We start from the raw sequence: 22,699 nt of genomic DNA on the forward strand, positions 1-22,699 counted from the left end.
TACTATAATGCTGAGTCTGGTTTGGGATTACACCAAATACAAACCAATTCTGCTAAAAATTACCTGGTGGGCCTACAGGTCCCGGAGGCCCTGGTGGTCCAGGAGGGCCTTGGCCACCAGTTCCTGGAATCCCTGGAGGTCCAACTAACCCAGGCTGGCCTGGTGCTCCAGCATCACCTGAAAGAGAAATTCTAATAAATCAGATATCAGAACTGGAAAAGGCTGTGCACTTACCACAGCTAATGGCCTGTATCCAACCACACAGTTCCACAAACATCAGGGCAATTAGTTTTCTTGAGAGTGGGCAGTGATTTCCAGAGATTCTCCCCTCCTGCTGCAGCCCTCTGAAATTTTGTTCAGGTGGGAAGAGGTATCCATGGACCTTTGGCAATCAATCGCATACTTGCGGGGAGCACTGCAGTGGAATGGTGGAGATGTCATACCATCTTTTAAACAATGAAGTGACTTGAAGTGTTTGGAACTGCGTGAGGTTGGATACAGGCCAATATCAGACCTGCCAATTGCTTCGTGTCAGGAAATCAAATGTTGTATTTACAAAAATCATAGTTTGTCACTCCAGCGCAGAGTTCTGTGAGCTGAACATGATGCATAGAATGCCATGAAACTTCTGCTTATTTTACAGAATACAGATTATTTTCAGTGGTAGGAGGACTTTATGTATATTCCAATTATTCTGTATGTGGAAATTTGGTCCCCAGATTAAAATGCACAAGAAACCTCTTTAAGATGGGGGAATTCTGAGCCCCCATCTGAAGTACTATGCTTGTAAACGACTGGGTAATACAGAGCATTGATCATATGCATGATCTTAGGTATTTGGAATGCATGGCGGGGGGGGGGTACCCCACAGGGCAGTGTTTAATATACGTCTGTGAATATTTCAAATATGAAAAGGGGGGCATCCTCTGCACCTCCCAAATAATAATTCCTTTTGTACTCAAGTGTGTAGCCATGCTCAACTACTGCACTGGTACCTTTTCCAATGTTCTTGGGAACACAGAATCTGTTATGTGGCAACTGAGGTTTGGCTTTGCACCAATATAACCAAGGAGAAATGAGACCCATGCAAAAGAAGACAAATGCCGTTAATTAGCATCAGTCCTCAACAGCCCTGGAACACAGCTGAATATCATGGATTGTGGAATAACTTCACTGTCTGCAGGAAGAGGGGCTGCCAATCTGAACAGGACAAAAATGACATCCAGGGACCAGCCAAGCGGGCTGGCAAAGAGCCTTGCTCTTGCAGCACGGTCCCTAGCTACAGGAAGGAGACCGGAGCTGCTAACAACCAAACATTCTCCCTACCATAAAACTCTAAATGAATGACTGCTGGAAGGCAAAGGGGAGCGCAATTTATACAGAGCAAGGTTTTTTGCAACAGATGCTCCTCTCTCTTGAATTAAGCACAGTCCTGTTCACACCCTGTGCAAGCAATGGCTCACTTCATGAAGACCATGATGACCCCACTAAACCTTAGAGTTGCCAGGCTACCCTTTGTACTTCTTCCCGCCCATAAATGGATGGCCGTTCCGTATCACGTCTCACAGCCACGGCCACAGCCCATGTCTTTCTGTATGCAAAACAGACATAAAAAGAGACCTGCTGGACCAGATCAGCGGTCTGTCTATTCCTGCCTCCTCTCTCACACAGTCACTCTGGAGGGCCAACAACGGGGCATAGAGGCCAAGGCCCTCCTCAGATTTTGCCTCCTGGCACTACCGTTTAGAGGTCTACAGCCTCTGGCTGTGGAGGTTCCCTTAAGTCATCATGGCCAATAGTCATCTCCAAGAATCTGTCTGATGGCAGGCAGTGAATTCCAGGATTTAATTACTTATTCAGTAAAGCAGTACTTCCTTTTGTCTGTCCTGAATAGAGATAGAGGCAATAGCAATATTAAAACTACAAGGGCCCAAATCCATCCCTGCTCCTTCCTCATCGCTTTGATTTACAAAGTAAAGCTTAAAAGGCTCAGTAATATTGTTTTGGTTGCCTAGCAACCTCTAAAATGATGACGGAGAGCTCAGTGGGCATTTTTTCCTGAAAGCTACAAGCATTGTTTCTATTAGGGTTGCCGGCAGGAAGGGGGGGGGGGACTGGAACTCACTTGTCTCTTCGTCTTCCATATGCACACTCCTGGGATGGTGTAACGACATCACTCCCAGGAGTGACATCATCACGACACCCTGGGAATACTCCCGTGCTTTGCAGTGGACCAATCTGGGATCAAACAGGCCAGTGTGAAGTGTGGGCATGCTCCCAGGCCTGTGTGATGATATCATTTCCTGGAAGTGATGTTGCACCACCTAGGAGCATACCCAGGAGGCCTGTTCCCTTTGCCTCTTCTGCTCCACCGGCCAAGTGAGTGGTGGTGGGAGCGAGAGGTGGGAGCAGGGGATCCCCTGCCCCCACCGGGGAAACAGAAACCCTTTTTTCTATTATTTTGATGAGTTTTAATCCTGAGGTGTTTTTTTTTTCAAGATTTCAGATATTTGGGTTGAATATTTCTGCCAACTGGGGACTACTTCCTTTATGTTTGCAGAGAAATCCATCCTATCTGTCCCTAGATCTATTTTGAAAATCTATTGATCCACATTTGGTTTGGAATTAGATACATGCTGCTTGTTGGTTTTATGATTTCACTGTGACATTGTTTTCATCTTCTGAACTGCCATATACATTTCATAAAAAGCCAAAAAAAATATTATGAGGTAACAATTTTGATACCTTTAGGCCCTGGAATTCCATCAAAACCTGCACGTCCTGGAATGCCAGGACTTCCAGGAAAGCCAGGTTCACCTTTAGCACCCTGTTCACCTTTAAAACCTGGTGGTCCAGTTGGCCCAACAGGCCCTGGCAAACCAAATCCACGGTCTCCCTGTGATATGAGAGAAAGAAAGAAGCAGTTACCAAAGTTTAATTCTTTTCTCAAGTGTCTAAGGCAATGATAAGGAAAACCAAAAGAGTAGAGCATGCTTGCCTTGACTCCAGTTAACCAGCAAACTTAGCTATAGCTTGGCATGACATCTCAGTTAACACACCACAGTTGATAGCAAACCAAAAACAGAAAGCACGATTTGAAGCATGTTTGCAAATCAATGTTTCTGTTAACCAGGGTTTAAAGGCACATAAGACAGGGTCTTTTCCGTCGTGGCTCCTAGTGCCCTCTTCAGGGAAGACACTTTGCTCTATCATCACTCATCTTTCAGTGCTTTGAGGAAATGTGGCCTTTTTGGAGCATGCAATTGTTTTTAAATTATTTATTAACATTTGGAGTATTTCCTGGGGTGATGTTTTTATTATCAGTAGCTACCCTGAGCATCTTTTTAAAATTTTTAGATAAAAATGTAAGAAAAAAAACCATGGTTTGGCACCTTGTCTGAATTGATAAAGGATCACTGCTGATGTTGTTCTGCCTCTAGAAGCCCACATACACAGCAGTGATACTCGTTCAGTGGTTCAGAAACCACTTGTGGTTTTTGGACATGCCACCTGTGGCTCTTCTGAGCACTGCTCCTCAGTGTGGCACCTGCCACATTAGTCAGCAGTAATTGCAAATCTGCAAGCCATGGAGTGTGATGGACTATCACTGATGTAGTGCCAAGCAGATGGGAAAAACAGATGGCAGCACCATCTGTCCAGGGCTTGCCTGGGCATTTGGAAGCTCCAACTGTATTGATAGTTGGGTCGGCTGGGTAGGACAAACTATGATTTGCTGTGAATTTAACCTGTTTCTGGAGGAAGCAGGTAAGAGTTCACAGGTAAAAAGGCAGCATGAGGACCAGGTTTTCCTATTCCTATTTCCTATTCTATCCAAATATCAAACTGTTTTTTCCTTTGCATAGCTTGACTCTTCCATTCTTTTAAAGCGATTTCCTCCATTTGCCGTTATTTAACATATTTATATACAGCATCTCCAGGTGACTGCTAACATAATTAAAACACTAACACATCATAACTTTCAATAATAAAACTGCCCACAAAAAAGCAGCCTTCAAATATCTAAAAGACCAACGCTCAGAAGAATGCGTAGCAGCGGAGATTAAAGACTACAACGCTACAGTATTAAATCAAATTCAATTCAACCAGGATGTTGGAGAGTGAAAAAATTAAGGAGAAAGTATCAGGGTGGGGCAGAGTCTCCCCTTGAGCTGAATGCTTAAGCTTGGAGTCAGATGAAAGTGCCACTGCAGGAAAGGCCACGCCACCTTGTTCCACCGATCAGCTTCATACGGAAGCAGGCAGTTCTTCAAGTACCCTCATCCTAGACCATCAGGACTTCCAAGGTAAATGCAAGCCCTGTGAACTGTGCCCTGATGAAAACTGGCAGTTGGCTTAGTAATCTGCACACTGGCGAGGCATGTTCTCTGAAACTTGCATCAGCCCACAGTGCTGCTGCTGCGTTTTGTACCAGTTAATACTTCAAAGCAGTCTTCAAAGACAATGCCATGTAAAGCACGTGACAGTTGACACTAACCATTTGTAGACTCCCAATTCACAAATTTGTGATCTGCAGATTGATTATGTAAAGCAGCTTGTTTCTTTTTCCCACCACACCATCACTGGATTCATTATATCATCAAATTGTGTGGGAAATTTGGTTGTTCTGGTGCTAGGAGGCAGCAGACCCATGCCTCCCGGTATCTGTGAATTTTACCATTTGCATTGATTCTAAAAAACACATTGGCAAGGGTCTACTGTACAACAACTTGATTTGGATGCAATCTGAGTTTGCATGGCTGTGGTCAGACCATACCTCTCAAGGAACAGCTACAGTTGGTATACAATCTGAAAGTGATTAAACGTACTGTTGTGCCACATGGAGACATGGAGACATGAACCTACATCTTTAAACTTGGACCTAATAGCACCCCACCCTCTTGTTAGAGGCATGTTACTGGTAAAAGAATGTAACTTCAGTAACTTGATGCTTGTTCAGGAACCTGTTCTCCTTCCCCCACCTTTTTGTTTGTTTGTTTATTTAAGAGGATCTTCCATGAGGTCATTAACCAAACGGAGCCAAATGAACCAAACGGCTCTCTCTTGTTTTAATGACCAAATCCTGAACCAATGCAGGAATATTAGTTGGATAATAGCCCTACCTATTAAAAAAAACGTTCTCTACACCATTCTAAGCAAATTAAAGAAACTTTCCCTTCAGACCTTCTGTCCTGGAATTCCAGGTGGCCCAGGTGGCCCATCCTGACCGGGTCTTCCAGGGGCTCCTGGAGATCCGGGTACACCTGGCAGCCCAGAAAAACCTAAAATGAAATGGAAGAGATTAGTACATACTACTACACGCCACGAAAGGAGGGTTTGCAAGCTTATTTAAACACAAACACCTAAGCACATTTTACACCAAAGTTGACTATTAAACCACCACATTCCAGACAGCTACAAATATTTTATCTGCAGACAGACAAACAGGCATTCACATAAAAAAACATGAATGTAGCAAATTACTAATGGGTAGGATGCTAAACAACCTCCATTTTGTCTTGAACTGTCCCTATATATATCACATGCCTGATACGTTTTGTGGCTGAGTGGGGATTTGAACCTCGGTTTCCTAGTTTAAGTCCAATGCTCTAACCTAATGATGGTTGAGTAATATAGCTCCCCAGGAAGCAATCTACAAAGCTTGGGGGACACTCAACATTTGGGGGGAGAAGCGAATGGGAAGCATTCAGGATCTTAAACCAACCCTTCACTCCCTTCTAATGGTTTCAGACGGCCAGTGATGGAGTTTTTATAATGCTTACGCTGCCTTGGGATCAAATCTCGCAAGTTCTAAATTTCTCCCCTAGGTCCTGTAAAAAGTGGTACGGAGCAAATAGGAATCAAGTCTGGCATTAAGGAAGTGGCTGGAGGCTATCAGGCACCAAGTTCTTGTGGAATGTATGCCAGAGACCTATGTATGCAATGCTTATATTATAAATATATGTGCATAAATAATGTTGTCTTCTATGATGTGCTGTTTTTTATGTCCTTTTTACTTATGATTTTAGGGGCATTTTATGATCATGTTTTGTGCTTTGTGGGCAGTAATAGATTCAAGGTTAAAAACCACTGCTCTAACCACTACACCATGCTGGCATTGTTGAATATTATGGGAAACAAACCTTTAGGCCCGGGTGGGCCAGGAAGACCAATGCCAGGTAGACCTGGATCACCCTTCGCACCTGGGGTTCCGGGCAATCCAGGTTGTCCCGGCTGTCCAGGATCACCTGTAGGTAAAACGGATTACCAGTTAGAAAAAGCAAATCAAAATGATAACTGGATAAACTCTCACCAGGAGGCTCAGTTAATACCCACCTGGATATCCGGGTTCACCATCTCTGCCTGGAGCACCAGGGACGCCTGGCAATCCTGCTTCTGTAATGGTTTCACCAGGTTCACCTTTGGGTCCTAAAAGTAGAAAATGTACCGACAGGCAACTTCAGAGTAGAGGTTTTGTGGTTTGAAACCAAAGGAAAAGAAAGCTTTGGTCATATATAAATATAAATATTAAAATACAATAAAAATCCATACACATTTAAAACAGGATGGTGGACAGCTTTCACAGGGAGGGTTAATATTTTATACACAAACACCCCCTTTTTGAGATATATCTCAAAAATATAAAAAAATTAAAAATATAAAATCTTAACCCTCCCTGTGAAAGCTGTCCACCATCCTGTTTTAAATGTGTATGGATTTTTATTGTATTTTCATATGTTGTTTTTATTGTATTTTGTATTTTAATATGTTGTTATCTGCCCTGAGCCCGCTCACGGGGAGGGCAGAATAGAAATTTGAAATAAATAAATAAAATTAATAATAAAGACAAGTGTCCTGACTGACTCATCAATGCCCAGCCCAAACCCCTAGACCTAGAAACGTGAAATTTGGGGAGGCTGTTCTTTTTGTCATGTAGAGGCTCACTACGAAGGGATTTTAAGAAATTCACCCCCTACGGGGGTAAAAAGGGGTCAAATGTATTTTCCCATAGGGATACAGCTTCCCTGTGTGGTTGGGAGGCGGCTCATCCCCTTTCCCTTGCCAACTCAGCCACTCTGCCCTGAGGTCATTTGCATATGCGGCCTTGATTGGTCATCATCCCAACATTCTAAACAGTATGCAAGACACATGCAGTACTCAGGACACATTCAATGACTTCCAGTCACTGAACGTGTCCTGAGGTAAAAATACACCTCCCCTCCAGGGTTGCCAATCTCCTTGTAGGGCCTGGGTTTCCTGTGTGGCTGGCAGGCTGATGGGTCAGCTGTGGAACTGTGTTCTGAGGTAAAAATTAGGTCAAGGAAACTGCAGACAATTGAAGAAAGACAGCACAAGACTCCTGAATAGGGATTTTATATAAAAGTCAGTATGGCAGCTGAGTTTTTAAATGTTCATGGGGAGATGGTACATAACCTTTCTAGGGGTCATTTCAATGCAAACCTCTCACATGAACCTGTCGAAGGGCCCACCAGACCACCCCTCCCTCAGTCCAACTCCACCTCACACCTCTTGCAGCCATCACCTCTTACTGCCTCCAAGAAGCCTCCTGGCAGACGTTGTGCAAGATATACTGATGCTAAAAGGAGGAAGCAACTTAGAAATGCAGCTAAGAAATATACACATCATACTCCTGCAGTGAAATGAGCAGCAGTGGGAAAGTACCAGCAAGTCCCAAGTCCAAGGGAAAGGTGACCATCCCTGCAGGCCTGGGCACAGTAGTGACGACGACCCTAGCAGACCTAACAGCCACAATATACCCTGATATTGTCACTATCATGAAGAAGTCCATGGACAGGCTGTGCAAGCGTGCCATTCTGACCCCCAAGAATGACAAGGCTGCCATCATTACTGAAGCACAACTTAACTCTCTCGAAGGGGCAGAAATGGAGTACAGATCTGTGGACTCAGTGTTGCAAATGGATGATGCAGTCCACTACCCTGTGGAGTTCCTCAACATGCTCAACCCTCCTGGCTTCCCAGCCCACAAGCTTATCCTCAAAGTGGGGGCAAAGCACCAATGAGGTCTACAAAGAGGTCCTTCAGTAGAAAAAAAAAAGGTTGTACGTATTTTTCACTTTATTTATTGCACTACACACTTTTCCTTTTAAAATTCTCTTCAATAAATGTAGCATTTCGAAATCCACTTTATCAATTTTAGGCATCAACATGCTCAGTTTTATTCAAACACTTTTGTGAAGCGCGGGTACTATGCTATTATACTACAAAAAACCCTCACAAACCAAACATTGTTACATACCCAGAAGTATTATAATGGGATTTAAAGTAGTTAAATATCGTAGAGAAGCATGGGTATCAAGCTAATCAAAAATAAAAGGTTCCTCTTTGAACATTAAGAACTGTCATGTAAGATTATGAGTAGATGGTACCTGACACCTCTGCAATTATACTACATGTGGTCCCTGTACTCCAATGAGTGTTGGAAAGACTGTGGAGTTGAGGCTCCTTTTTACATTGTTTTACAATCCAGATATAAATAGTAATGGGGAAAAAGGTTAATGGAAAAACTTACCCATCAAGTTCGATTGCCAAAAGTAATAGGCATACAAGTGGCAACAAACAGTATTCCTCTGTTTTTTACAAAAATAATCATACAATAAATAAAAAGCCTGCTGCTTCTAAAGAGTCATTCAGGAAGGATGTTATTTGTGTTCTCAATTTTAAAAAACCAAAGTCCTCTAAATTAAGTAATAATTAATACATTTCAAATGCCCCCACAGATATTGCTGTTGTCTTGTAACTGTATGAATACTTCCCTTTTCTTTGTATTTCTCAGCTCTATGTTTGTGCATAATTAAAGTATTAATTTTAAAAAACCTTGCAAAACTAGATGATGGATTACAAACTCCTTCTGCAAAACAAAGAAAATTGTAGAAACGCCGGAAGTGCAGGTTTAGTATGTAACACTGGCCAATGTTGCGCAAGGATGCAAGATTTTTTTTTAAAACTGTTACTTACCTGGGCCTCCTGGGGATCCTGGACGCCCATTAACACCTTGAATGCCCTTTTCACCAGGGGACCCTTGTGGACCAAACCCAGAAGGCCCCGTTGGCCCTCGATCCCCAGGGAGTCCAGGCAGTCCTGGGTCCCCTGGCAGACCTCTTTCGCCTTTGAAAGCGATGCCACCCTAAAAAGATAAGGAAAGACAAAGGGGGTAACCCATTCACAATGGAACAGGTTTCTTAAGATTTACTTTTACTGACAACTCAGTTTATTCCAAAAGGCTTAAGGCTGTAAGAAGAGCCTTGCTAGCTATGACCAGAAAGCCCTTCTAAGAGCCTCCTCTGCCTCTGACTACAGCTACCCACAGGCATGTCAGCAACACGGAGGGGGTGAGCCTCAGCATAAGAAGGGGAAAGAGATTCTGGTAGGTCACAGTGTAAGCTTAGACAGGCTCTTCAGTTTGGCTTTTAGTTAGGACAAGAGGGGGCCTGCGACAAAATGCTGAGGATTGTGTTGGGGTGATTTGTGTGTGTGTGTGTGCGCGCGCGCGCGAGGTCTGGCAATGATTGTGGCAGTCCTGGAGGGTGGCAGTAGTAGTGACACTACTGTGGGGGCATCCCATTCCCCATGCCTTAGTTCCCCCCTACAAAAGAACCTCCCATTTCTTTTTCTGCCCCCCTTCCAAAGATCCTACCCTGTTCTTTCCTCCCACAGATACTTCCCTATTCCCTGTCCCCAGCACCCCTATTCGTCTCCCCCGCCTCCCTTCCCGCCCCTCAACCTTACCTTGCATCCCAGCCTTGCCACCTAGAGGCACTGCTGAGGGCTTGCCGCAGAGTGCAGGCTGGTCGTGCTGCACTGGTGATGCAAGGTGGGGATCAGGGCACTGCTGCACTGGCTGGGTGTGTTGGAGCCCCATGCCAGCACTGGCTGGGCAAGTCAGAGTCCAGCATGCCCCAGCACTGGCCAGACATGTTGGAGCTCTGCACGTCCTAGCACTGGCCAGGCACCTCTCTGCACGTGGGGCCCAGCCTGGGTCACCAAGCACAAGTCCCAAGGTAGGTCACAGCCAGTGCAACCAGGACCTGGGGCACTGTACTGCCATTGCCCTGGTGGCCCAGGGTAGCTTGGAGCTGCACTGCCCCTGCCGTGCCAGTCAGGCATCTAGGGGATTGCTGTGTTGGATCCCAGGTCTGGGAGAGGCAAGGGGCAGTGGCTAGGCTGGGCCTTGCTCCTCTGGTGGTGGCAGCAGTCTGGTCTGGAAGTTTGTTGGAGGAGCACACATGTGCAGAGGACAGGGAAGTATTGGGGGAGAATTTTAAACTCCTATTTGTGCTTTTAGATTTTTCTGCAACCCTGAGGGCTGGGGGTCCCCAAGGTTGCAGAATTCTGTGGTGTATTCTGAAGTGGCCCCAATCCTCAGATATACCCATCTTCATGGTTGTGGTTGCTTCAGAATTAGATACATGATTTGGGATCACGTTCGGGAAGGAAATTTGTTTTAGTGAAGTAAACAGGCACCTGTAAAAGGCCAATCAAGTTTGACTTTCTGTGTACAAGTTCTATGACTAGGACCTCTCGGAGATAAAAAGAGTGTCCTAGAACCTGAATAGTAAGCCTGTCAGTTGTGGCAAAAAGGTTAGAGTTGAACCTTAATGCTGAGGAACCGTCTAGAGAAAAAGGAATATAATCTCCCCTCAGTGTTTGCGTTTGCTTAACTAAGACTCAATTCAACGTTAACTCATGGTGGGGAGTGCACTGAGAGTCAGTTGTACATTCTATATTGATTATTCCTTGCAAACCCTTATTTTCTGTAAATAAATGTTTGTTGTTCAGATCCATCTGCATCTTGTATGTCAAGTTGAAAAAGCTGTGTGAAAGAGACTGTATATAACTCACAATTAAGGCCCCCGCCCCTTCGGGAGGCAATGGCATCCAGACACTACCATGTCTGTGGGAGACACATGCAGCAGGTTTTTTTGGCTGGAAAGTCTTTCTTCAGCTGTTTATCATTCTTGATAAGAGAATGAGCGGAAGATACCCATTTGTGACTCATTTGGTGAGTTTGATGGAAAGATTTACTGTCTGGACTACTGTCCAAGTAGTATCAGATGTCAGATTGCTGGAGGACCCGGGAATGCAACATCGTCAAGAGCTGCGCTAGAGTGAACAGATGACCCCTCCCAACCTCATTTACTAATTGCTTTCTTTGATTCCTTATCTATAGTTTGGAACCTACAACATGGAATGGATCTACACAGTTTGGGTGAGAAAACTTCTCTTGCTTAAGAAATGTTTTTTTATGTTGGAAAACAATAATTAGCAGAAATAAATATATACACAGGAGCTTGTTTCATTTATATTGGAAAAAGAAAGTTTCCAACGGACCTGGGGTGACTTTTTTTGCTATGTATTTGGAAGTCTGTGTGTTTTCATTTTTTTAATGAACAGATAAGGTAAACAGTCTGGCGTGAGAAGTTGAAACTGGAGTGCGAAGAATAGCCCTGAAGATAAGCTGGCAGAATAACATTTCCCTGAAAGGCCTCTGTTGTTTAGAAATTACTTTAGGGTTTTTGGTGGTTTTTTTCGCCATAGAACTCTGGCTCATTAACTCTATTTTCTGGATTTATGAGAAATAATACTCAGAAAATTCTATGAAATTGGACAGTAGTTATATTAAAACAATTGGATTTTAATGGAACTGAACAGAGAAAGAATTTACTCAAGGGGTTAGTTAAAGAGAAGAAAAAGGAAAGAGAAACTAATAATAAAAATGGTTGAGGTTTTTGTTTGTCTCATAGGATATACCCAAAGAGTGAAGATGGACTGGATTGGAATGTTCTGAGTCTACATCAGACAGATAGCCCAGATGTGAAGTTGGAATATATAAAGTTTGTGTTGGATTGGCAGCCTAAACGTGGCAATGAAATGTACAATAATAAAAGAAAAATAAATTAACAAGATAAGCCACAATATAGTTTGTGAAGATTTGTAAGAATGGCAAGAAAGAAGATTATTCTGGACTGGAAGGGGGATAGAACAATCACAAAGACATGAAATAAGAACTTTGGGGATGATTTTTTTTATAAGCCTCATAGGATATACCCAAAGAGTGGAAATGGACTAGATTGGACTGTTCTGAGTCGACAGCAGATAGTTGGTCCTAAGGTGAAGCTGGAATACATAAATTTTGGGCTGGATTGGCAACCTAAATGTGGCAATGAAATGTACAATAATAAAAAGAAAAATAAATGAATAAGAGAAGCCACAAATTAGGTTGTGAAGAGATGAAAGAATGGGAAGAAAGAAGATTATTCTGGAGCAGAAGGGGAAGAGGATAGAACAGTCATGAAGATGTCAATAAAAAACTCTGGGAATAAATAAATAGGGGACGAAGGGTAAATAAAGGGGCCACAAATTTGTTTTGTGAAATTTATTTTAAAGGGAATTCCTAAAAAAAAAAATGATGGTATAGGCTTTTATAAAATAGTGAACAAGATTAAATGTTTGTAAATTAAAAATCAGAAAGGGAATAGAAGTATTATTCTATTATTTTGGGTGGTTAATGTATAACCGAAAGATTAATTTGTAGTTTAGACTAGAGTTGTATTTGCCGGGGAATATGACAGGGGAGAAGGGGAAGAGAACGTATGGAGAAATGTTAGAGTGGCTTGTCTGTTGTTAATAGAGGGATTGGATTTGAATGATGTGGGCTCTAATTGGGATCTTCAAATTTATAATTATATAAGGGATACTGTTTGAATACATAGCAAATTGGAAACCCTTGATGACTCTTTGTGATTGAAGAAGAAAACGGATTAATGACCAGGCTATCGTAAAAGGTGGAGTTGAGATGTTAAAGAGACAAGATAAGATATAAATATTGTATTAAAGAAAAACGGAGAAAGGAAAAAAAGGAAATTAATTAGACCACAAGTTGATGGATGTGAAAAGTGAAGTGTTGTAGGGGAAAAACTGTAATGATTAACAATTTGAGTTAGTTTACTTTTTTAGTTCACTTTGTATAAGCCACTCTAGGCCTTTATTAGTTAGGGTTTTTTTTACCTTCTCTTGTGTATTTTTCTTGTTCTCTTTTCTGTTACCATTTTCTCACAATAAAATAAAAAGTTGTACTCAGAAAAAGAAAAAAAATAACTCACAATTAAGCACTATATAATTTTATAGGGTCAAAAATAAAAGACTACAAGCCCTGACTTGGATAGCCCAGGTGAGCCTGATCTCATCAGATCTCAGAAGTTAAGCAGTGTCAGCCTTGGTTAGTAATTGGATGGGAGACCTCCAACGAAGACTAGGGTTGCAGAGGCAGGCAATGGCAAACCGCCTCTGTTAGTCTCTTGCCATGAAAACCCCACCAGGGGTTGTCATAAGTCAGCTATGACTTGAGGGTACACCACCAGGGAATACAAAGCTTACACACTACCAACTAGTTAAATAAAGCTTGTGTCTCCCTTTTTACTGATTGTGGGCAGCTTAGGGCGGTTACACTTACCACAATGGATTTAGAACTTACTGGTTCACCCTTTGGTCCGGGAAGTCCTGGCTGTCCATCTTTTCCAGGAGGACCAGCTAATCCAGAGAGACCTGGCTGTCCTGGGAAACCAGGGTCCCCCTTTTCACCTTTCATTCCAGGGAAGCCAAGGACTTCACCAGGGTCACCTTTTACACCAGGACGTCCAGGAGGGCCTGGAGGGCCAGGAAAACCCTAGATACAAAAAAGGGTAACTGTTTCAGTAGGTAGCATTACATAGATTCTTCCCAATGCTTTCTCTCCAACCCCATCCTTCCACCAAACAACATTTAATGATGCTTACTGGCGGGCCAACAAGACCAGGTAGACCAAAAATTCCTTTGTCGCCTTTTGGGCCGGGAATACCAGGAGACCCTGACCACAAAGGAAAGAAAACATTCATACTAGCAAGAAAATATTTGTTCTGATTTGGTCAATGTAAACCACAATAACTATAGTGAATGGTCTGCTTGAAGCCCCAGTGTAAACATGGTACTATATTCAGAAATGGGTGGCTGTGAGGGGTAGAGTCTTTTCAGCAGTTACTCCCCCTCCCCCGGAATGTCCTCAACAATGCTTAACAATGTCAGGCCAAAACTTTGCATTAATATTTTAGCAATTGTTGAATAAACTGGGTATGGGGGTGGGACAGAGGGGGACAGTTGCCCTAGATTTTCTGCTTTTCAGCAGATCATGGTTTTCATTGGTAGCTGTTTTGGTTGATTCTGCTGTTTTCTAACATCTTTTTTAGCGGCTCCACTTGATTTTGCTAGTTTTGCATTTTGTTTCATGTGTTATTGTCATTGATTGATTACAGGTTGGTTTGATATTATTAACCACCTTGGAGTATGTGAAGAGGTGGTGTACAAATCTTTGAAACAACAAAAAGACACAAATACCCCTGACAGTAAGTCTGATTTATTTCAGTCGCCGTTGCAGCAACCACACTGGCTCTTATGGAAGACTAGCTCTGCTCTCTTTCAGCATTCAGATTTATAGCAAGCAGAAGGAGCAAGAGGGTGGGCAAACTCAAATACTAAGTGGAAAGTAGGCCTCTCCCAGAGGCCAGTTATTTGGAACTTCTACTCTACTAGGCTTGCTCACAAACTCCTACCATTAGCGGTAAACATTCCATTGTATGGTCATGGTTTCTACAGCGTGTACATGATTACAATGTTTGCACAAACATCCTCTAGCAACTGTGGAGGGAAAAGCCCTAATGTGTATTAGAGATGGGATGAAACCAGATGTTGCCTACCTGGATTTCCAGGTAGCCCTGGGAATCCCTTCTCCCCTGGAGGGCCGGTAATGCCAGTTCCTATGCAGTTAAAGCATGTGTCTCCTTTATCACCTGGGTACAAAGACATAGAACAAGGAGGCCTGGACAGTGAATAGCACTGCGCATAAAAAAACTGATTTATAATCCATTATTCAGAGCTGGGTTTCCTCTAGAGATCTGGCATGTGGTCCTGATGATTAAGGAAGAAGCAGAGTAGTAATTCCGACACCCATGAAACTGGATAGAAACAGAGTAAGATACACCTTACAAAATTTCTAAATGAAAGGTCACCGAAAAAGAGGACACCCAACTGATGTAGTTTATACAGTAATCTGTGACACCACCCTCTCCCCTTCTTCTTGGCCTTAATCCTGCAAGATTCACACTTCCTTCGGTTAGCAACCTGGACACACAAAGCAGCCTTACAGGGAGTCAGACCGTTCGCTTTCCTAGCCTAGTAATATCTGCTCTGGCTGGTAGTCTGTCTTCAAGTTCTCAGCCACAGAAATCTTTCTGTGACTTGGGATCCTAATAGGAGAGGCCAGAAATTGAAACTTGACATCACTACATTCAAAGCAGATGCTTTTATCATTCAGCTACATGGAACCACATCCCTGCACATCCTCTGTACAACAAACACTCCAGCCGCTTACATTTATTACAACTCATGCCATTTTGATGGCGGAAATCTGTGTGATGACAATTTTATGGAAGTCTACCTTTCTGGCCTCGCTCCCCCATAAATCCTTGCTCTCCGGGACGTCCTGGAATGCCTGGGGGGCCTCGCTCACACAGCTGGCCAGCTGAAAGCAGAAAACAAATGGTATTTACAAAAGCAGGAAGGCTACAAGCTAGGGGAGCATTTGCTGTAATTCCCACCTATCAATATTTTTTTCTGACTGACAGCGGCTTACTTCACAAAGACAAACCATAACCAGAAAAAGGGGTTGTTATTCAGCCTTTACCCAGGACAGGTGGTTGTTTAGCCTCTATCGTCTTCCTTGGGTTGATCACTGACTGGTTGCTGTTTCAGGTTGTTTTTTAATTGGTGCCATATTGTATTAACTTGCATATCTATTATTATTAGTAATATTGTTGCACTGCTTTCCAGTGTACCTGCATTGAGGAGTTCCTTCTCCATTCATTGGAGGATTTCTAAAATTTGTTCTCGGATTGGCATACTTATAGCCCAGTACCTTTTCCGGCACATGCATCAGGTAACTAATGTGCACTAATACATATGTACATTAAATTACAATACAAAAAGATATCTGAAGGAATCACATCAAGGATTTCTTTATGCACCATGATTTAATCAAAGCATATGTGCTCCAGTGCATGCCCATAACAAGAAGACAGACAGACAGACAGACAGACAAGGTAATTTGGAACTTCCAAAGTCAGGGAGCTATTCTGACAAGGGAAGTCTCATCTGCTCCTGTTGCACCTGTGGCCACCATCACGGAGCATCAGTTCTGCTTCCCTCCGGCACTTCCTAGGTACCAGGGGGAGACAGGTGGCAGGGAACTCCGACACCAAACAGAAAGGAGCGCTCTGCTGTTTCCACTTCTTGGATTCCCTGGGCTTCTACCCTCCTACACAGCAAATATACCTGCTAAGGGGACTTTTGCTAAAAAGTTTCCTATATAAAATTAATTTGCCACAAACTGTTTCATTCCCTTTGAATTAAAAAAGCTTGCATTGGCCATTCTAAAAAGGCTCCAGCTCCTTTCCTGTAAGAGGCCAGGGCCACACTAGAATGCCGCAAGAAAGCCACAGAAATGTGCCTTGGTGCGGCCAAGCAGGGTACTGAAATGGAGAAGGGCAGAGCTAAGCCCGGTGGCTGGAGCCTCCTCCTGGTTCCCAGCTAGAGGTGGGGTGGGTCCCTCAGGCTTCAGATGTGGGGGGAATTGTGTCCATCTGGGTCTTTCTCCTGCAGGGGCTCTCCTACCTGGTCCCTTCTGCTTGTCCCTTCCCTTGATAGGAGCAGCCCCAATCACCTCCTTCTTGACCTGAGGCTGAAAGGATTTAAATAGGACCTTGCAGCCTTTACATGCTCCACCCCTACTGTTTGGGCCAATCAGCCCTTCAAGGCTTCCTCCACCGCCCTCCAGCTAGGACTGTGCCCCCTCATCCCTCCCAGCCAGTCAGTTCCCTGGCTATGTCTCCGCTCCTTGGCTGGGTTGGGCCTTCTGTTTGTTCCTGCCAATCAGATGGGCCACTGGGGTGTGATTGGGGCAGCCCTGTCTTCCAACCAAACTCCCATCAGCCAGCTGAACTGCAGGAAAGGGCCCGGTATCGTCAGGCTGTGTTCCTGTTGCTTGGGAATGGCCCATTGGGTCTCCTGGAGCAGTCAGAAGCAGGGGCCTCACTATGGTCAGTGAGAGCATCCACAGGGACGGTGTGCCCTGCCTGCTTCCAAACCTCCCCTTTCCTCCAAATTTCCTCCCAGCAGCAGGATCATCAGCAGAGGCTTGAGTGTGGGAGGACTACAGGATTTGGCAGGGAAAGGTGTAAAGAGAGAGAGAGAGAGCACGCTTTCTTCCGCTCAGTTCTCAGAGACTGAGGTTTTTTCCAAGCTTTCCACTGGCTCTCAACAAGAAGCGCAGCCCTGAGTTCTTTCTGAGAATTCTCCAAACAGGTTTGGAAAGAACAAACCCAATCTAGACTGAAAAAGAAAAGGTTCACCCATATTTAGTTCCCATCTATATTATATTTAATATAAATCAAAGCATCCCATTAGACAATCTCAGCTTACACTGATAATTTGCATCATTCAACATTTATCTCCCTATCTATCCATTTCCAGCTAGAACACATCAGTTCAAGAAAAGTAAGCTTCCGGCAGTCAATGGATAGTACTTACTGGATGGGAAAGGCAGTCCAGGTGGGCCAGGTGGGCCTGGTGGGCCAGAGGGTCCAGGTCGCCCATCAACTCCAGGCGGTCCAGGAATGGAAACTCCAGGTAAACCTTGATCCCCCTTCTGTCCGCTCTCTCCAGGTAGGCCAGGTATACCAGGAAGGCCTACACTCGGAATTCCTACAGGGAGAAAACATGTAGGAACTCAGTATCTCTACTGCTGAAAATTATGATACCTGTATGGAATGGAAGCTGGTCAGGCTAGAATAGGCAGTATCTTCTCTACAGAAAATTAAAAGGTCAGCTCTTTGGAATGGGCAATTATTAGCAATACAAATACAGTTCGAAGTGTCTAAGGTAGGATCCATATTTTGTTACATAAGGTAGAAGCACCTAATTTCCCTTCTAGCACTCATTTACAGGCTGAAAAAACTACTTTTAGAAGTCATTCAATGTAGCTTCAAGCCAGAGGTGAGCAATGTCTGGCCCATGCGGTATATGTCAATGCCAACAAGAAACAAAAGAACAACGGTGCAATAGAAAAAGTAGTTATATTCAAATATACTGTCCCTACATTTCTTTAGAGGGATCTGTATAATAATATTAGTCACTTTCCACAGTAGTATTTTTTCCTGAGAGTTACTGCTGCTGCGGAAAGCACCTGAGATTATTATACTGACCCCTCTGAAGGAGCATCAGTGAAATGTGTAGAGGCAGTACATTGGAAGAAGCTGCACCACTTTTTTCATTTCTTGCGCTGTACTTTGTGTGGCCTTCTTCTCTGGTACATGCCAAGCGTTTACAGAATACTTTTAAATGTTCAAAGCATTTCATATATATTATTTGGTAGGCCGCTGTTATTATCCCCACAGTGGGGGTGGGGCTAAAAACAGTGGGTGACCAAATGTCACCTATTGTGAGTCCATGACAAATTCAGAGCTCACTCACTGCTACCATGCTACACAAGCTCCAATCATATTGGAGATGGGAAGTGCTGTCAAGTCATAGCCACCCCCACCCCAGCCCCCACTAGGGCTTTCAAAAGGTGGTTTGCCATTGGCTATCTCTGCATAGTGTCCTTGGCCTTCCTTGGTGGTCTCTCATCCAAGTACTAACCAAAGCCAGCTCCATGAAGCTTCTGAGATCTGTCAACATTGCCCTATCCTGGCCTACCCTGGTTACGGCATCAATTATACTGACTACCAAACCAGACTATTAGAATTCGTGGCACATGCATCAGTGAATGCTCAGATGGTGAAGACTCTCATTCTCTTACCTGGGGGGCCTGGCAAGCCAGGAGGGCCCTCTTGGCCAGGGAAGCCACGTTCGCCTTTCTCACCAGGATAACCCGATAACCCTTTGCTTCCTTTGGGTCCCACCGTTGCACTGGTTCCTGGCCTTGGAATCACCTAATATATTCCATGGTTGAAGAAAAAAGTTATTCAAAAAGAAAAGGATAAAGGGGGTTGTGAGGAGACATTGCTGAGCTAATTAGAATTAAGTGCCTTTATTATTTCAATTGGTCAAATGACCATTGATAAAGAACAACTAAGGGTAGATGTAGATGGTAGATGTCTAGAAGACAAGTGTGTCAGGCGCTCAGCAACACCCTGCTGCCATAATTGTGGTTTAATGCTTCATGCTACGGTTATGCTGTTCTTTTACAGGCCTGCAAACGTTATGCATCTTGTCTTTCGAACCTGCGATGTGAAACTACGCAAGGGAGGGGTTTGTTCCGGCTGTTATCTCCATGACCCTCTGATCTGCCACGGGGACTCTCTTCTTAGTCTGGGAAGAGGCCACGGCCTTGAAAATCCCATACATCAGTCCTGCTGTTTTCCTGCTTAGATGTTTTCCCTCTGAGCTTAGATGACCATTAGAATGGGGGGAGGAGGGGAGGATCTTAGAATTTGCCTGCACTCTGGAAGCTTATATATGTTTAATGCTTGCACGTGGACATCATTCCTGGAGTAGGCTCTTGAGACTAGCAGCTTTTCAATAAAGTTCTTTTACTGCTTGCAGTGAAGTCTTTTGAGAGTTGCTTGGCAGGTCCTTATAATGTGATAAAAAAGAACCCAGAGGGCTTTTGTAATGATTTCAAGAAATGGGTGCATGTGTCTTTAAATGTTTGGTGAGACAGGTGAAGAGTGGGGGTGAAAGAGAGAGATGAGTGAGTGATATGATTGGTTGATGACAGAGAGTGGGCGGAGTGAAGGCAGTTTTCAGTTACTGAGGGAGAGAAAAAGGTTCAGTTAGGGCAAGAGAGGCGAGCTGTGTGCAGCCTGAGTGTGTTCATGTATTTGTGAGGGAAAGGCAACCTGAGTGGAAGCCTGAACTGAATGTATCTGTGAGACTATATATTCACTCTATTTGAAGCAGGCAAACTGTGTGTGCGCCTGAGAGAGAAAGAATTGAGAGTGAAAAGAAAACAGGCTAGCTGTGTGCTGTCTGAGGAGTTCTCTGTGAGAGAAATATAGAGCCTAGAGAAAGAGGCTAACTGTGTGTGAAGCCTTACAAGAGATCTGTGTGAATGAGTTTGGATGAAGCAACTAGAAGAACTAAGAACGACTTTTATGTAACCAATACGCTTCCTAAAAAATAAACTTTTATTTTGTTTTGTTATATCCCAGAGTAGCAGTCATTGTTATCTCCCATTCCTATCCTCAGGGCCACACAGAACCACGAAGGAGCCTGACGCATAAACACGTTACCAAAGGGAAAACTTAAATAAAATACATTGGAATTTAATATTCCTGGTGGCAGCTAACTACCCAGAGGGTGTGAAGGGAAAGATTAAAGCAAAATCCACCCTAAAGAAAGTGAAGATCATAACAGCTTTATTTAAGAAGAAATTCCACGAAGGCTGTTTCCGCACGTCTTACCTGCTGCCGGAAGATCACGCAAAACACCCAGAAGACAGCATCTTCTTGCACGAAACTGGACCAGGAAGATGCGATTTCGTGCAAGACTCCTGGATGACAGCGTCTTCCTGGCACAATTTCGCACAAGAAGATGCTGTCTTCCAGGTGTTTTGCGTGATCTTCCAGCGGCAGGTAAGACATGTGGAAACAGCCATAGTCAGGCATTACTTCTTTTCTACAACAGTGTTAATCTTGCTATTAGAATATATAGAGTTAATATATCAGGTGTATTCAAACCTCATAACCAAAAGAGGTTGGCCTGTGATGAGCAAAAACACAGTTTGTTGTCATGCACAACCGACTAAGTAAAATTTGTGGCACCATCTCTGGTTTAAAGAAGGCATGGTTTATTGTGGCATTTGAATGCAACCAATATATTTAGGCCAACTACCAAGACTAACCACTTCCCTCACAGAGGGAATACCCACCAACCCCAACAATTAGGCAGTATGTTCAAAAGATTCAACTATACAAAATTCATCCAGCCTCTACAGGCACCCAATGCAATTTTTAAAAATGAAGAGGTTTTTTAAAAACCAACTTGCTAGAGACACCAGGAAGTCATAGAGCACCACAGGACTGCAATCCAAGCACGGGCCCTTTAGGAGACATTGCTTGCCCTCCTGGATCTTTCTGAGCCTGCTCTAGCCTTTCAAAGCCCAGTCTGGCTCTGGCAGCTCTGACTGCTGTCAGCCTCAGAGCTAAGCAGGGTTGCCAGGGGTCTTTACCCTCCCGGCGAGCGAGGGGGGGGGACCTGACACTCACCTGTAGGAGCTCCTCGCACAAAGCACACACGTGCTTCTGGCATAATGCAATGACATCACTTCCGGGAGTGACATCATCACGCAGTCCCTCGGAGTATTCCTGGGCTTCACGCCCGGCTGATTTGGGCTCCAAATTGGCCGATTCTTTAAGAACTGGCCCAGCGCAAAGCCCAGGAGCACTCCCCTGGCCTGCTGACAACTTCACTCCTGGGAGTGATGTAATCATGTCATGCTGGCAGCGTGCCCTGGGAAGTCCATTCCCAAGCCTTTTCCTCCACCGGCCAGGTGAGTGGTGGCAGGAGGCAGAGGCTGGGAGTGGGGGATCCCCCATCCCCACCAGGGGATTGGCAGCCCTAGAACTATGTGAAATCCTGTAGCTCATCTTCAGCCACCCCTGACTCCTTCCTCTACAGGCAGATTGCCTGTGGAGACTCTGCTCCGTAAAGCCTGCTTCAGCAAGGACTCAGCTCGGATCTGAAAAATGGCCTTAATATGGTTTCATTGTATTATTTTTCTGTAATGGCTGCAAGTAAGATTTGGGTGTGTAGCAAATAAATAACATTCCAGAGGGATAACTGTGTTACTCTTATACCACAGTGCATTTCTTAGTTGTAAAGGTAGCAGAAGCATCTTTGTTATAAATAAAATTATCACCGTCAACATCTACTTGGGAGAAATTACTTAGAACACAAACTTAAGGGAAGGGTAGAATGAATGGACAGAAACTTACAAGCCCAGGTGGGCCAATCAGACCGGGTTCACCTTTCTGACCCTGCCAACAAAAATTTAAAGAAGTTAATAGGAAAGGAAATGCTCAGCCAGGAAACATTTGCTAGTACAAAGACCTGAGTTATGAACACACTTACTTTTTCTCCATTTCTTCCTGTTATGCCAGGTATACCGCGATCACCGGGCAAACCCTTCCACAGAAAAACAAAATAAATCCTCAAAGAATTAGAGATACAAAAGCATTATATAAGGGCAAAAGAAGGAAAGGTGCAACATACTCACAGTCAAACCAGGCTGACCAGTTTCTCCATCTTTGCCAGGCTTACCCTTGAAAATACAAACGGGTATTGAAAAGCAGTCAAACAACTTTGAATGTGCAAATGCTCGCTGACATTACATGGTTGGCAGCTAAGACCGAATGCACAGTCTCTCTCTCCAATCTGAGCCTTAAAAAAATATCTGTGAGCAAGAGACCCTTGTAGTCATCAAGATTAATTAAAACAAGAACCTGCACTGAAAAAGACAGGACAAAAATGCAACAAATAGATGGAGAAATATAAAAATGCCAACAACATAAAAGCAACCACAGACCAAGTCAACAATGATCCCAGAGCCTCAATAGCTCCTTCTTTTACACAA

At 43.9% G+C, this 22,699-nt stretch overlaps 1 protein-coding gene across 1 annotated transcript in view; it reads right to left on the minus strand.

Annotated features, from left to right (window-relative positions):
• Positions 1-22,699, minus strand: part of COL4A5 (collagen type IV alpha 5 chain) — a 185,163-nt gene that overhangs the window by 53,563 nt on the left and 108,901 nt on the right. The window contains exons 16-30 of the mRNA XM_054995968.1: positions 22,343-22,387; positions 22,198-22,251; positions 22,062-22,103; positions 18,923-19,055; positions 17,653-17,826; positions 15,506-15,589; positions 14,766-14,858; positions 13,812-13,882; positions 13,511-13,702; positions 8,995-9,163; positions 6,334-6,426; positions 6,141-6,245; positions 5,182-5,279; positions 2,746-2,896; positions 64-177 (exon numbers count right to left, since the gene is read on the minus strand). Coding sequence (XP_054851943.1) covers positions 64-177; positions 2,746-2,896; positions 5,182-5,279; positions 6,141-6,245; positions 6,334-6,426; positions 8,995-9,163; positions 13,511-13,702; positions 13,812-13,882; positions 14,766-14,858; positions 15,506-15,589; positions 17,653-17,826; positions 18,923-19,055; positions 22,062-22,103; positions 22,198-22,251; positions 22,343-22,387 — 1,618 coding nt within the window. The remainder of the gene's footprint in view (positions 1-63; positions 178-2,745; positions 2,897-5,181; positions 5,280-6,140; positions 6,246-6,333; positions 6,427-8,994; positions 9,164-13,510; positions 13,703-13,811; positions 13,883-14,765; positions 14,859-15,505; positions 15,590-17,652; positions 17,827-18,922; positions 19,056-22,061; positions 22,104-22,197; positions 22,252-22,342; positions 22,388-22,699) is intronic.

This window comes from Eublepharis macularius, chromosome 13 (genome assembly GCF_028583425.1).
Source record: "Eublepharis macularius isolate TG4126 chromosome 13, MPM_Emac_v1.0, whole genome shotgun sequence".
Classification (NCBI taxonomy): Eukaryota; Metazoa; Chordata; class Lepidosauria; order Squamata; family Eublepharidae; genus Eublepharis; species Eublepharis macularius.